We start from the raw sequence: 13,116 nt of genomic DNA, 5'->3' as shown, positions 1-13,116 counted from the left end.
TATTGACTCCTGTGCCGACCACTCAGCAGTCCCTCTTAACTGAGCCTCCTTATAGTAAAGTTTTAAATCCGGTCAACTGAGCCTCCTTATAGTAAAGTTCTAAATCCGGCAATGCTAATCACCCTGAGCATTTCGAGAGTTTGAGTTGTTTGTAAGGAAGACAAGCCCTTCAACCCTGCCAGATGACCCTTATAATCGTAGATCCCAAGGCTGGGAGGAACCAGCTATTTAACTCAGTTGGCAGCCCTTGGAAAAGATACAAGAGTTTCTGCAGATTTTTCATTTTGATTACTTGTATACACACCAGCCATCTGATATACATTGGAGCCCATCTACGAAAGTCCTTCATAAGTTGTTGGTGGAGCAGATGATAGTTAGCCTTGTAGAGGTCCGAGACCCGGGGGTAATCCTGATACCAAGGTAAGTAATCTTTTTTTTTTTTTGCCTCACAAAAGGGGGTAGATGCCACCAGCGCATCCGTTTCCCGCTGCAGCAGGGTGAGATTGAGTAGGGTTGATTTGGAGAGATTGATCAGAAAACCCGACACCCACTCAAAATTCCGAAGCTCTGTTTGCACTGCATCTAGGGTCTAGCTTGGGGAGGTTAAAGTCATCAGGACATCGTCTGCAAACAGGGAAATCTTGCGTTCATCTATGCCCAAGGGAATGCAATGAACTCTAGGTGATCTACCTACTCGAGCAGCAAGGGTCTCAATACTAAGGGCAAACAGTAAGGGCGAGAGGGGGCAGCCCTGTCTCGTCCCCCTCTCCAAATTGAATAATTCAGAGCTTCTCCCATTGACAAGAACCCGGGCACTAGGCTGTGCATAGTTGGCTTTAATCCTAGCTATACATTTATTGCAGAACTTGGATTGTTTTAAAGTGCGAAATAAGAAAGCCCAATCCACTCAGTCGAAAGCTTTCTCTGCATCTAGTGCTAGTAAAACCGTTGGGGGCAGATTTTTCGACCAGATGGATAATCCTTCGGAGATTGTCATGGGTTTGTCTGCTGCTAATAAAGCTGGATTGATCCGGATGGTTCAGCTTAGGCATTAACACCTCAAGCCTAGTGGCTATAATCTTTGCATATAATTTGGCATCTGGATTGAGTAATGCAATCTATGGTAGGAACCGCATAGTTGTGTCCATTCCTGGTTTGCGGTTTGAGTGCTTCACTCACTGATGGAGTTACCGCCATGGAGGTTGCCATCAAATTGAAAAGAGCAAAAAGGTGCGGTATCCGCTCAGAGCCGAAGGTCTTATAAAATTGTGCTGTCAGGCCATCTGAGCCCGGAGATTTGTGGAGTTTAAGACTTGCTATATCTTGCTATAGCGATATTTCAGTGTCCTATGTCCCACTTCATAGTCTGCACCGCCAGAGCATGGTCCAAAATGGTGATCGGGTGGAACAAAACTGTTTTCAAGGCAGGTGAGAGGGCCTGGGTTGCAAACACTTAGTCCCATCTGTAATAGGTGCGATGAGAGTCTGAAAAGTAGGTGTAGTCACGGTCGGTGGGGTGAGGCATATGCCAGGCATAAATAAGGCACATTGAGTTAAACTCCTTAATCACTATTGAGAAAGTGCCTGTGTTTGCTCTATGTGCGTGTGAGCTATCTATTCCTGCTTCCCAGGTAAGGTTAAAATCCCCGTCAGGAGAATTTCTCCTCTGCAAATCCACCCATCATCGTCTGCATCGAATTTAGAAATGCTGCTTGATTTGAGTGAGGGGCATGTATAGCAGCGAATGTACACATGCGGCCATGTTATCTGCTTTTAACCATGACCACTCTCCCCAATATCGGGCTTACACCTTTCGGGCTGGAATTTCAGCAAGGAATGAAAGAAGTAGGCCACCCCATTCTGTTTAGTGAGAGTGGAGGTTATGTACATCACTATGTACGCCCTGTGTCGTAACATATGCGCATCCATTCTTTTCAAGTGGGTCTCCTGAAGAACCACCACATCATGTCTGCCATCGAGTAGCTATTTCCATAGCTTGTGGCGTTTAGCAGGAGAATTAAGCCCTTTGATGTTCCCAGCTAAGTTTACTGACAACCATTATAAACCTCTGATATGGGGATAGTCAGTCGTTCTGTCGCCACATTAGTCCTTAAACGGAGAGAAACCTCCTATCCTTTCCCGCATGCTCCAACGTCTGCATATGATTCCCCATCAACTCCACCCTTCCCCGTAGCATGTGTAGTCCTCAATTCCCATATGCTAAAAACCATTCAAACAAAAATCCCACTTTTTACCCCAACGTGGAAGCGGTGGAACAATGCGTCTTGGAAGACATTTAGGTCAATGACCGCTAAAGCGAGCTATACACAGCGTAAAAAAAGGCAAGGCATATTATACTATGCTAGGAACTGAGTCAGTCCAAGTGTCGAAGAGGGAGCCAGCACGCAACTCCCAATCCCCCCTCCCCCTCCCCGGGAGAAGTAGCACGAACTAATATAACCGCAAAGCATGTTAAGCCTATAAAATGAAAGGGTAAGGTAAGGCTTACAACCCAGAGATGGCACTAAACGCCGTGTGAAAATGTCAAGTGCAGAGTAGATTATTGAATTTGACTCTTCTGGCGGGAACGAGACTGTGACAAGCAGGAGCCTCTGTCCCCACTCTCCATTGCGGTCTCTGCAATCCCAGGTGAGGTATCCCTGGTGTGTTGCACTTCAGAGTGCGAAAGACCCAACACTGTTGTGGCCTAGGGGAGGGTCGAAACATGAGGATTTGTGTTGTGTAGGGTAAATACCAGGCAAAACGGTTAGGTCCATCTGTATTTTATGTTGTCCTTCCGTAGCTTTTCCGTGAAGGGGGGGGGGGGGACTGCTGACGACGCGCTAGGGTGTCCGTAGCTTTTCTGTGAAAGGGGGGGGGGGGACTGCTGACGACGCGCTAGGTTGAAGGGAGCGTTATCTTGGAAGAGGGTGCAGGAGAGCCCTGAAAGAAAATGCCCTCAACCTTCTGGGCCGTCTCGAGAATTGCCTTTAAAAGTGGAGCTTTGTTAGTACATCTGAGACGCTTATTGGTTCCTGAGACTGGAGGCCCCACGCTGTGAACTGTCTATTTAGATTTTCATGCCAGTATCCCTGCAGCTCCGAAAATAGTCCTGTAACAAAAGAAGTCCGGTCCCTCCGCCCCCTTCTCCAGATTCCACAAATTAATATTGTCCCTCCTGGATCTATTCTCCAAGTCCTCGCATTTCAGGACGGTGGCCTGGAGCTACGCTTGAAGGAGTTTGACAGTGTCCTCCCTCTGGCCAGTGCGCTGGTCAAGCTCTTGCATTTTAGCTTTGAGATTCAGTGTGCGGGTGCTGACAGAATCCACGTCATACTGAAGTGAAGTAGTTTAGTTTGAATATCCGAGCGGAGCATTTCCTGAGATGTATCCATGTCAGATTGGAGTTCCTCGTGTAACTCTCTCTTAAAGTCCTATAAACTGGTGAGGAGATCTTTCTCCGCGAGCGCCATGGTGACCTCTACCCCTCCCTTAGAGGTCCCTCCATGTGTTTTGGCCGGTACAAATTAACTAAAGACCCTGTTAGCTTGAGATTTTTTGGGTGGCATAAAGTCAGGAATTGTAGAAGCAAAGGGGATCCAAGAGTTGGTGAGGAAGTCCATAGGTTTGCCTCTTGTGGGGATAGTCTGGAGTATGACTTACCTCAAGGAAGCCAGCGAACTGTTCGCTATGCCTGTTGGGCAAACACAAGGGGGTTTCGCACCGAGAATCACCCAGCTCTCCTTAATTGCTATATGTGCCCCAATTCATCATGCAGCGAGTCCTTCCCCCCCTGACCCCACTGGCCCCAAATGTCCGGACAAGTCGAGGCAGCCGAATCTGAAGTAGGTAGGATTTAGCCTCCCTTACCCAAGGTCAGTCCTACCAAGAAGCCGCACTGCCTGCCGCCTTACTTCGTTTCTGCTCTACTTTCAGGTTGGGGACTTTTCAAAGACTTCACTAGATAGCACAGCTCTGGAGGGACCTGGTGAGTGTTATTTCCTGGATGACAGTAGGGGCAATACACCGCCCCCACCAGTCCTCATGGGAGTTTCCTGTATCCGGGCCTTGATAATCAAATACAGCACTAGAATCAAGGCAGACTATTCCCCTCTTGAAGCCTGGGGGAGGGGTTCAGAGGGTTCTGCTGAGTCTCCTCGTCAAGCCCTGCTGTGTCGCCATGTTGGTGTCAGGCAGGTCAATTACAAGAGGGCTGTATATTAAAATGTAGAGGGGACACCATCTATAGGAAGGCCCCCGAACACCCATCGCCAACTGGGGGAGCCTCCATGTATAGTGCTTACCCCCCCCCCCCCCCCCCCCCCCCCCCGCCTTGAGCTGCTCCAGCCGGTGACTGTAGCGCTAGGCTGCACCACACGGGACCGCCATGCCGGAGTCAGGCAGGTACCCCGTTTCCCCGGGTTGATGCTGTCCGGTGCCCCAGTCCTCGTCCGATCCGGCCCCCGCTCCTTACCAGGCACGTCACTGGAGCTTCCAGCAAGGGGGGCCCTCCAGTCAGCAGGATCCGTTCCGACAGTGCCCCTGGTTTAGCTGCACCGGACCAGCAGCTGCGTTGCGCCAGCCTGCGACAGCGGACAGGATCCACACAGATACCGCCTCTTAAGGTCTTGCGCTGCTTTCTCCTCCCGGGGGATCCCGACTTAAACATCCACCTTCGCTCAGGCCTGTCACCAGGAGGCGACCCCCGCTCCATAGTGTGTTAGCGGCACTGCCGCAATGGAGTGCGTAGGCCGACTCCCAGCTGCCCTCTTCTCGCCATCTGGAGGGGGTTCAGAATGCAGGCCAATAAAAATCCACTCGCAATGTCGAGTGAGATTTTATCAGGTCAAGCCATTTTTAGCATTTACTCGCCCGTGCTGGCGAGTTAACTTAAAGTGGAAGGAACAAGTGTTCTGTTCATTCAGAAAGTGAATAAGCAATAAAGACACCTTTAAATCTTGTTTTTGTCTTGATACATTTGCTGTCTGTTCAAGGACAGTGGTCAAATGTCAGTTCGTTTTTTTACTAATTGTGTCTTATCTGTACCTGGGAAGTGGTGTTTTGTTTTCTTTCTATTACAGCTAGTGCTTTTTGTCAAGTGAATTATCTGACAATAATTGTGAAACAAAAGGCTGTAATATGTCAGTTTTGTTTCTAATACAACATTACAAGTATTTCAAAAAATGTATCCGGAATTATGAAATAACTTTTTTTTTTTGTAATTCATAAGTGTGATGCAAACAGAGATTTAAATAGGAGCGAAACAAATCCGAACACTTTACTTCGTGGTATGCACATGACAAATTTTTGCAGAAACTCGATTGTACACTGTTATAAAACCACATGTCAGTGGGAAATTCTGTAGGCATTCCAATGTAAAATCTGCTGCTTGCAAATGAGTGTGCTGCTACTTCATGCTTTATTTATTAAAAGAAACCAGTTTTAAACATGAGTTGAAAAACATTCCTGCCCACCGCACTGCCTTCATCGCAGCAGGACCCTCCTGGATCACATCTGCTTGGCCATGTTTAATTATAATAAAAAATAGAGTAATTTGGATAAGTTAATGTTTTGGATGCTAAACATGATTTTAGACCCATCTTTATCACTATTATGACATTTTCAGAGGCCTTTTAAATTCTAATATGGCGGTTTGTCTAATAAGGTGGAGCGGACAGGTTTTTATTCCTCTCAGATGCTTTGCTAGATCAAAGACCCACTCTATCTGCCCACGAGAACTGGGCTGGGGTATACATACTTAGAAAAGACAAGGGTCCCGTGGACTCCGACTCTGGGGAACTGGATCCTTGAGTGCAATGGTAACCAAATCAACCAACAAACTCATCAATGATGTAGACAAGCAGCCTTCGTTTTCTTTGTGTATGCATTATATTTAGATAGATGCAAAATATAACAAATATGACAATAGTGCAGACACAGTGCGAATTGTTTGCAAAGTGAAGATTATGATACTGCAAGGTGTCCCTGGTTTCCTAACCGTAATACTCGAATGGAATCTGTAAGGCAATTTACAGATAATCCTTCAGTCAAGTGAAACCGATTGATTTAAGTTGGTGTTTTGAGCCATTATTGAATCAATCAATCGGGGGTTTTAAGTGCACTACTCACCTGTGAGGGTCTCAAGGAACATTGGGTCATCTGTTCCGTTCAGCCGAAGAGCCAGGTCTTGAGAGCTTTCCTGAAGGTGTTCAGGGAGGGGACGGGTTGGATGTCGAAAGGGAGCTCGTTCCAGGTCTTGGCCGCGATGTAGGAGAAATGCTCTTCCTCCTGTTCTGTCTCTGCGGATGCGCGGGGTTGCAGCGAGGGCGAGGTTGGCGGATCGAAGGTTTCTTTTGGGTACGTGGAAGGTGATTCTTTCGTTGAGATATTGAGGTCCTGTGTTGTTGAGCCATTTGTAGGCTTGGGTGAGTATCTTGAAGGTGACTCTCTACTTGACGGGGAGCCAGTGGAGGTTCCCTAGGTGTTGGCTGATGTGCTCGTGCTGGGGGATGCTTAGGATGAGTCTGGCTCCGGTGTTCTGTGTCATCTGGAGTTGTGGGGAAGCGAGATTTGTTGATGCCGACGTAGAGGGCGTTTCCGTAGTACAATCTGCTGGTTATGAGCGTGTAGGTGACTGTTTTCCGCGACTCGGGGGGGGGGGGGGAAATCCATTTGAAGGTCTTTCGAAGGATACGGAGGGTGTGGAAGCAGCTGGAAACTACGGCATTAACCTGCTTTTCCATGGAGACGGTGAAGTCTGGTATAATGCAGAGGTGTCCGTGGGGGTCGGAGGGCTGCTGAGGGCTGTGTCTCACCAGGAGTTATTCCATGCTGATGGAGTGGTTCAGAGTACGAGGACTTCTGTCTTCTTTGAGTTGAGCTTCAAGCAGTTGCTGCTCATCCAGGATGCAACGTTCTGCATTCCTTTCTGGAAGTTGTCTGGTGGTGTTGGGGTACTTGGTGAGTGAGAGGATGAGCTGTGTGCCGTTGTCATAGGATACTCTGCTGAGGCTGTGTTGTCTGATGATGGTGGCGAGGGGGGCCATGTAGATGTTGAAGAGGGTTGGGCTGAGTGATGATCCCTGGGGTACGCCGCAGTAGATCTACATAGCTCGGAGATGAAGAATGGTAGTCTGATTCTTTGGCTTCTGCCAGTAAGGAACAAACGGATCCATTTGAGGGCGGTGGCGTTGCGTAGTCTGGTGACGAGTGTGCGGTGGGGGACCGTTTTGAATGCTGCGTACAGGTCGAGTAGGATTAGGGCTGTGGTGTGGCTTGGTCGAGGAGGGTGCGGATGTCATCTGTGGCAGCTAGTAGGGTGGTCTCTGTGCTGTTCTTGCTGTGAACCCAGATTGGGAGGGGTCGAGGATGGAGTTGTCTTAGATGAATTTAGTCAGCTGTGCATTGACTGTATTCTCAGTGACTTTTGCCGTGATGGGGAGGAGGGAGATGGGCCGGTAGTTCTTGAGGTCCGTGGGGTCTGCTGAAGGTTTCTGGAACAGAGGTCTGATTTCTGCGTGTTTCCAATCGTTGGGGAATGTGCCGGTCATGAAGGTGGTGTTGATGGTGCTCCAAGTTTTGGTGCGATGGCGGCTCTGTGGTAGATGTGTGGTGGGCAGGGGTCCGTGTGGGCCCACCCGAGTGGATGCATTTCAGGGTCGCAGTGGTCTCCTTGGTCGTGGCTGGAGTCCAGGAAGGGATGGTGGGCTGACCGGTGTTGTCCGGGAGCACGAAGGTTGCGGAGTCAGGTGTGTGTTCCTTGAAGTTGTTGTAGAGGTTTTTGATTTTGAGATGGAAGTACGATCCGATCTTGTTGCAGGGGTCCTGGGAGGGGGTGATGTCATTAGTTTCGCTGGGGGCTTGGTGAATTCCTGGATGACGCTGAAAAGCTCCTTTGAGTTGCTGGCATTGGCGAGGATTCTGTTGGGGATGAAAGTTCTTTTTGTGGTTCTGATGTGTTGGTGGTAATTCGTCATGGCCTTTTTGTAGGTGGTGTGGTCTTCGGGCATCTTGTTGTTTCTCCAGCTCTTCTCGAGGCGTCTGCAGGCACGTCTGGCTTCTTGGAGGTCGGCGGGGATCCAGGTGGCTTTACTGTGGCGCTATCTATTGGAGTTGCGTTGCGGGGCAAACTTGTCTGCACAGATGGAAATCCAAGTGTGAAGTTCTTTGGCTGCGAGGTTGGTGTCGGTAGTGGTGATGGGGGTGTCTTGGTTGAGTTGAGCTGTTCCTCAGTGATTCTGCTTCGGTTTCTTCGTGGAGGATGAGGAGTGAGTTTGGGCGGCTTGGGCTTGTTGACGAGGAAGTGTACGCAGTGGTGGTCGGTCCAAGGGGGGTTGCGTGGTGTGCCTGAAGTGGGTTCTGTTTCCCCCTGCGAAGATGGGGTCGAGGATGTGTCCTGCCTTGTGGGTGGGCGTGGTGACGAGTTGTTTCAGTCTGATGTTGGTGAGGTTGTCGAGGAGCGTGGTGGAGTTGTGGTCTCTGGGGTTGTTGAGGTGGAAATTCAGGTCCCCGATGAGTATGTAATCCATGGAGGTGACGGCGTGGGGTGCGATGAGGTCAGTGATGGTGGAATTGCAGAGGACGCGGGGGCGGCTGGTATGTGGGCGAGGGTGCCGCGGAGTGTGGAGTTCAGGCTGGTCTGAACTTGGAAGTGTTGGTGTTCGACGGTGGAGAATGCGTTGCTCGAGGTGGTGAGGCGGAGGGATTTTTTGTGTCCTCCTCCCTGGCGGTTGGGGAAGTCCTCCGTCTGGATCTTGTACCCGTCCGGTATGGCGATGTCGGGGGTGGAGGAGGCGTTGGTCCTGGTTTCTGTAAAGGAGACGTCTGGTGAGAGGGTGTCGAGGATGTTCCAGATCTCTATGGCGTGTCTGTGCATGGAGCGCACGTTGAGGAGGATGCACTTCAGGGTGTCGGCGGCGGTGAAGGTTTGGCGGCAGTGGCGACAGGAGAACTGGCCGTGGGTTGTGTTAGGAGTAGTCTGCTGGCAGTTGTTCTGTCTTCCGGGGTTGAGTGCGAGGAGGGCCGCTGATCCATAGCGATGGATGGTTTGGGATCCAGGGTCCCTGGCGCTGGTCGTTATCTGGTCGCGGCAGGCGCAGACTGGTTTGCCTTTGGCACGCCAGCAGCGCGCCCGCTGCATGCATCCGCCGAGTGTGTCTGCTGCGCGACCGCCATTAAATAGGGAAGTGGGTGGGGGGGGCGAGCAGCAGGGAGAATGGAGCGGGGAGCGTCTGGGGGAGGGGCCACAGGGGCAGCAGCGACGAGAGGGGATGCAAAACTGAGACAAGAGAAACAGGCACAACAATGGAAAACAAAATCAAAACAAGCCAATTAATACAGAACAGAGACCAGCTAATTAAAAAACAAAAATACAAGGGCCGGGCACAGAAGCAGGCCACACAGGACAGCAGTGGCCTCAAACCTACTAGGGGAAGGTCAGAGGTGTCGTCGGCGGCGACAGAGCACACACAACGGAGCTGCTGGATGTCACTGGGTCTCATCAGGACCAGTCATCCAGTTAACCTTAGCACCTATGAAATGAAAACTTAAACACAATCTTTGTGTCTACAGTGATCTTGTGATTTTAGGGCATTGTTGCTTCATGTGATGAGCACTTGCCCAATTAGTGAGGCATATTAGTGCCCTCCTCAGAAACAATCAGTATGGTTTTGGGGCCTATAAAACAGTATTATCAAATGTCTATGTGAAATAGTCAAAACTATGCTCTGTCCACTGAATTAACCAACTTAAAACTACCACCAAAGTTGCTCCACCTGAACCGCTAAACATCCATATCTTGAGATCCCACGTAAAACAATTAGGTGCTCCTGTGACTATTCAAGAACTGGATAAAGAAAGGAAAGCGTCATGATGTAAGAGTATCTAACACCTTTCAACTCAAGCCCATCAACTGCTTGGATATATCCAGAGAAAAGAGTAACACCAGTGTCTGAGTTGGAGGAGGGTGAGCCTGTCTCCAAGGAGTGTACATCCATCAACAAACTGAAGGCTCACTAACCTGTGGGATGCACATTTTTTTTTTTTTATAAAGTTTTCTGATCTTCTAGCTTAGCTGTAACAAAATATAGTCCAATTCAGTGAAGAATGTATATTGGAAAGAACACAGACGTGATAAATCCACTAACCCTCCCTCCACTAGAAAGTAACCTGCCAACCATCATTATCGGGATAAAGATACGAATGCCTAAAGTATGCACCAGTGTTTGGACTGTGGGGTGTGATTCATGCATAACCATGGACTAGCGTAGTGGCTAAAAATGACCTGCCATAAAATAGCGGTGGCTCTTAAAGATAGTCATGCTTGCCTTATAACTTCTGTCCTGATGTTTCGCAGGTCTGATTTGTGGCCCAGTCGAGACACAGGACAGCAAGTGGGTGGGTTTGTGCTGTCCCGGCAAACTTAGTGTCTGTGGTGGCACAGAAGAGAACTAGTGAGTTCTGCATACGTCTAGTTCATTGTAGCTGGCAGAAACAAATTGGAAAGACACACTTTCCGTTTTTTGAGCTGCAAACTAGATAGCAATAGAGTGAGGGTGCTGAGTGAAATGAAGGACTGGCAAGATAAGATGACTGTAAGCTGACTAGGGGCGAAGAGACGTTGCTTTCTATAAATGCTTTTTGTATAGTTCTTGAACACAAAACCTACAAAATAGAAACTGTGGTAAGGCGCTAGAGGAAATGTTTGAGAGCCTATTAGGCTGTGTTTTCAGGAAGGAGTAGGTGGCTAAGAAAACTGTGGTCCTGTTTCAAAAATTGGAGAACCAATCCAGTGATCATAAAACTACCATGAGGAAGTAAAAGATCTTTAAAGAATGTGGCATTTCAAATTATTCTGTATGCCTGTTCGGAGCTTCTCAACAACTGTGGAAAGGAGCACATCTCGAGATGCTGGATGTTCTCAGAAGAATCTTTACAGATTTTTCCAAATTTCCAGGGAGGCTGAAACCTCTGACTAATTTGAATATGCCCCAAAAGAGGCGGAGCTACATCTTTACACAGGTCAAAGCATCCAGGTGTTTATAGAAGGTTGAGTTGGATGTGAATGACAAGCTTAGTGGGGCTGTCTGATGAGACCTAGTTTTAGTGAAACGGGAGGATGTACTGGCCCGTAAAGTCGTGCTCTGCTGCAGGAGGGGGGCTAAGTATTGTGGAAATGGGTTACTGTAGCGGATTGTACTGTATTGTGTTTAGCTTTTTGTCTCTCATACCCTTCCTTCCTGTGTTGGATCTTTCTCCACTGTGTTATATGCGGATAGGGTATGTCTGTTTTGTAACCAAAGTATAAAACTGTTAAGACTGGGATATTTATGTTACTTTTGCCATTGAAAAGTGAACTTTGTATGCAAATGGTTTGTTGTTTGGCAAAGTGTGTTGAAGGTTAATGAAGATGGTTTAAAACCAGTACATTCAAAACCTAAAAATCTCCATCTACGCTTGTTGCACTAATTCTTATAAACAAATATATTTTTCTGTTTTTGTTTCGTTTAGATGACCGAGACCCTATTAAAAGAAAGGGATGGAAGGGCTAAATGGAACGGCATTCCTCTACTGTTAAAGAAATTGTTTCTGAACAGTCACCCCAACAGTGACCTATCTCAGTGCCAAAGTATCCTCAAGGTAATATTTGTTGAGTAAAATGTTCACTGTTTTTGGTACATGCATTGTTTGCTGATATGTTTTAGGGAGTTTCCCCATTTTAAGTTTAGTGGCCCAGCAAGGAAGTGACATTCTCAGCTGATGATGGAAAAAAGCTGGTATAGAAGCGGTGCACTGCACACATGTTGATGAAGCAGTAGAATATATCAGGCTATAAAGCAGAAAAAAGCGTACTTTGCTGAAGAAGTGAAAAGTAGTGAGTTTTGCTGTCAACCATTCTTTCTGGTGTGGTTATCTTGTGGTTCACCCATCATCTGACCAGATGAAGGAATCTCAGTGCTTAGGATAGAGCTGCTCTGCCATTAGGTAATTGTCCTGCACATATTAGCGATACAGTCAGCAATCATTGGCAAAGCCAATAGGTCTCTTCTTTGCAATATCTATTTGTTCTAGCCATGTTTTACGCCAGCGTGACTGCTGTTCAGCATGGCTAAAAATTAGTGGTGTAGAGCAGAGAGGCAGGAGTGGAGTGGAGGGAAAAGAGTGGAATAAAGTGTGTGGATTGGCATAGGTTGGAGTGGAATAGAGCAAAGTGAAGGGAAGTGTCGTAGAGTGGAGTGAAGTGTCATAGACTGGAGTGGCGCAGCTTGGAGTGGCATAAAGTGGAGTGGCATGGCGTGTCGTACTGTGGCATGGCATGTTGTAGTGTCTAATGGCGTGTCGTACTGTAGCATGGAGTGTCGTAAGGGGGACGAGTGTCGTAAGAGGAGTGTCGCAAGGGGGGGGAGTGTGTAGAGTGGCTTAGAGTGAAGTGCTATAGAGTATAGTAGAGTGGAGGGGCATAGAGTGGAGTGGTATACAGTGGAGTATGTATGGTATGGTAGCGCTCTGCCATTACAAACAACACTTGTTTAATTGAAATGACTTTTACTTTTGCACCTACAGTTTTACTGATAAAATTATGCAGGGCAAAAACAATATTGTGTGGAAATGGCATCACCGGGTGTACGGTTTTGTTTTGATTGTATTAAAATATTTGCTTCCATCACACTTCAGATGTACATAACGTGTGCTTCATTTGTGCTTTCCTAATTCTGATATATTCTGAAATATTTGCACAGTTTATTTACATACATTAAAATTTGGTTGTGTGCTAGAAAAAATAACATTTCTTTTTCAGTAACAGACAAGATAGTGACATAAATCCTCTCACTTTGAAGTCCAAGAAAGACAAGTAAACACCAAGCCTCCTTGCAAGACAGAACCAGACATTTTTGTTTTTTAAAGCTTTTTTTAACAATTTTTAAGAGTCACAATACAAGAGAAGAGTAGAAGACGAGGTCCAAGACATCATGGGTTTTGTGTATGATCATATCGCGACATGGTTATAAGATGAAGCTGCATTACATCACAAATAAAACAGACACAACAATATCTGAGTTTGAATAGGGGAACAGTGGACAGAGGCCCTCAGAGAGGAGCAAAGGTGCGATAGTAGGT

General features: G+C 47.6%; 1 protein-coding gene across 2 annotated transcripts in view; it reads left to right on the top strand.

Moving 5' to 3' along the window:
- TRPC4AP (transient receptor potential cation channel subfamily C member 4 associated protein) overlaps positions 1 to 13,116 on the top strand; it is a 749,627-nt gene that overhangs the window by 54,883 nt on the left and 681,628 nt on the right. For both annotated transcript variants that reach the window (XM_085619014.1, XM_085619013.1), the window contains exon 2: positions 11,509 to 11,637. In XM_085619014.1, coding sequence (XP_085475140.1) covers positions 11,509 to 11,637 — 129 coding nt within the window. The remainder of the gene's footprint in view (positions 1 to 11,508; positions 11,638 to 13,116) is intronic.

The sequence above is a fragment of the Triturus cristatus genome, chromosome 7 (genome assembly GCF_964204655.1).
Source record: "Triturus cristatus chromosome 7, aTriCri1.1, whole genome shotgun sequence".
Lineage (NCBI taxonomy): Eukaryota > Metazoa > Chordata > Amphibia > Caudata > Salamandridae > Triturus > Triturus cristatus.
Note: the sequence above shows the minus strand (reverse complement) of the source record. Positions and strands in the feature narration are given on the sequence as shown.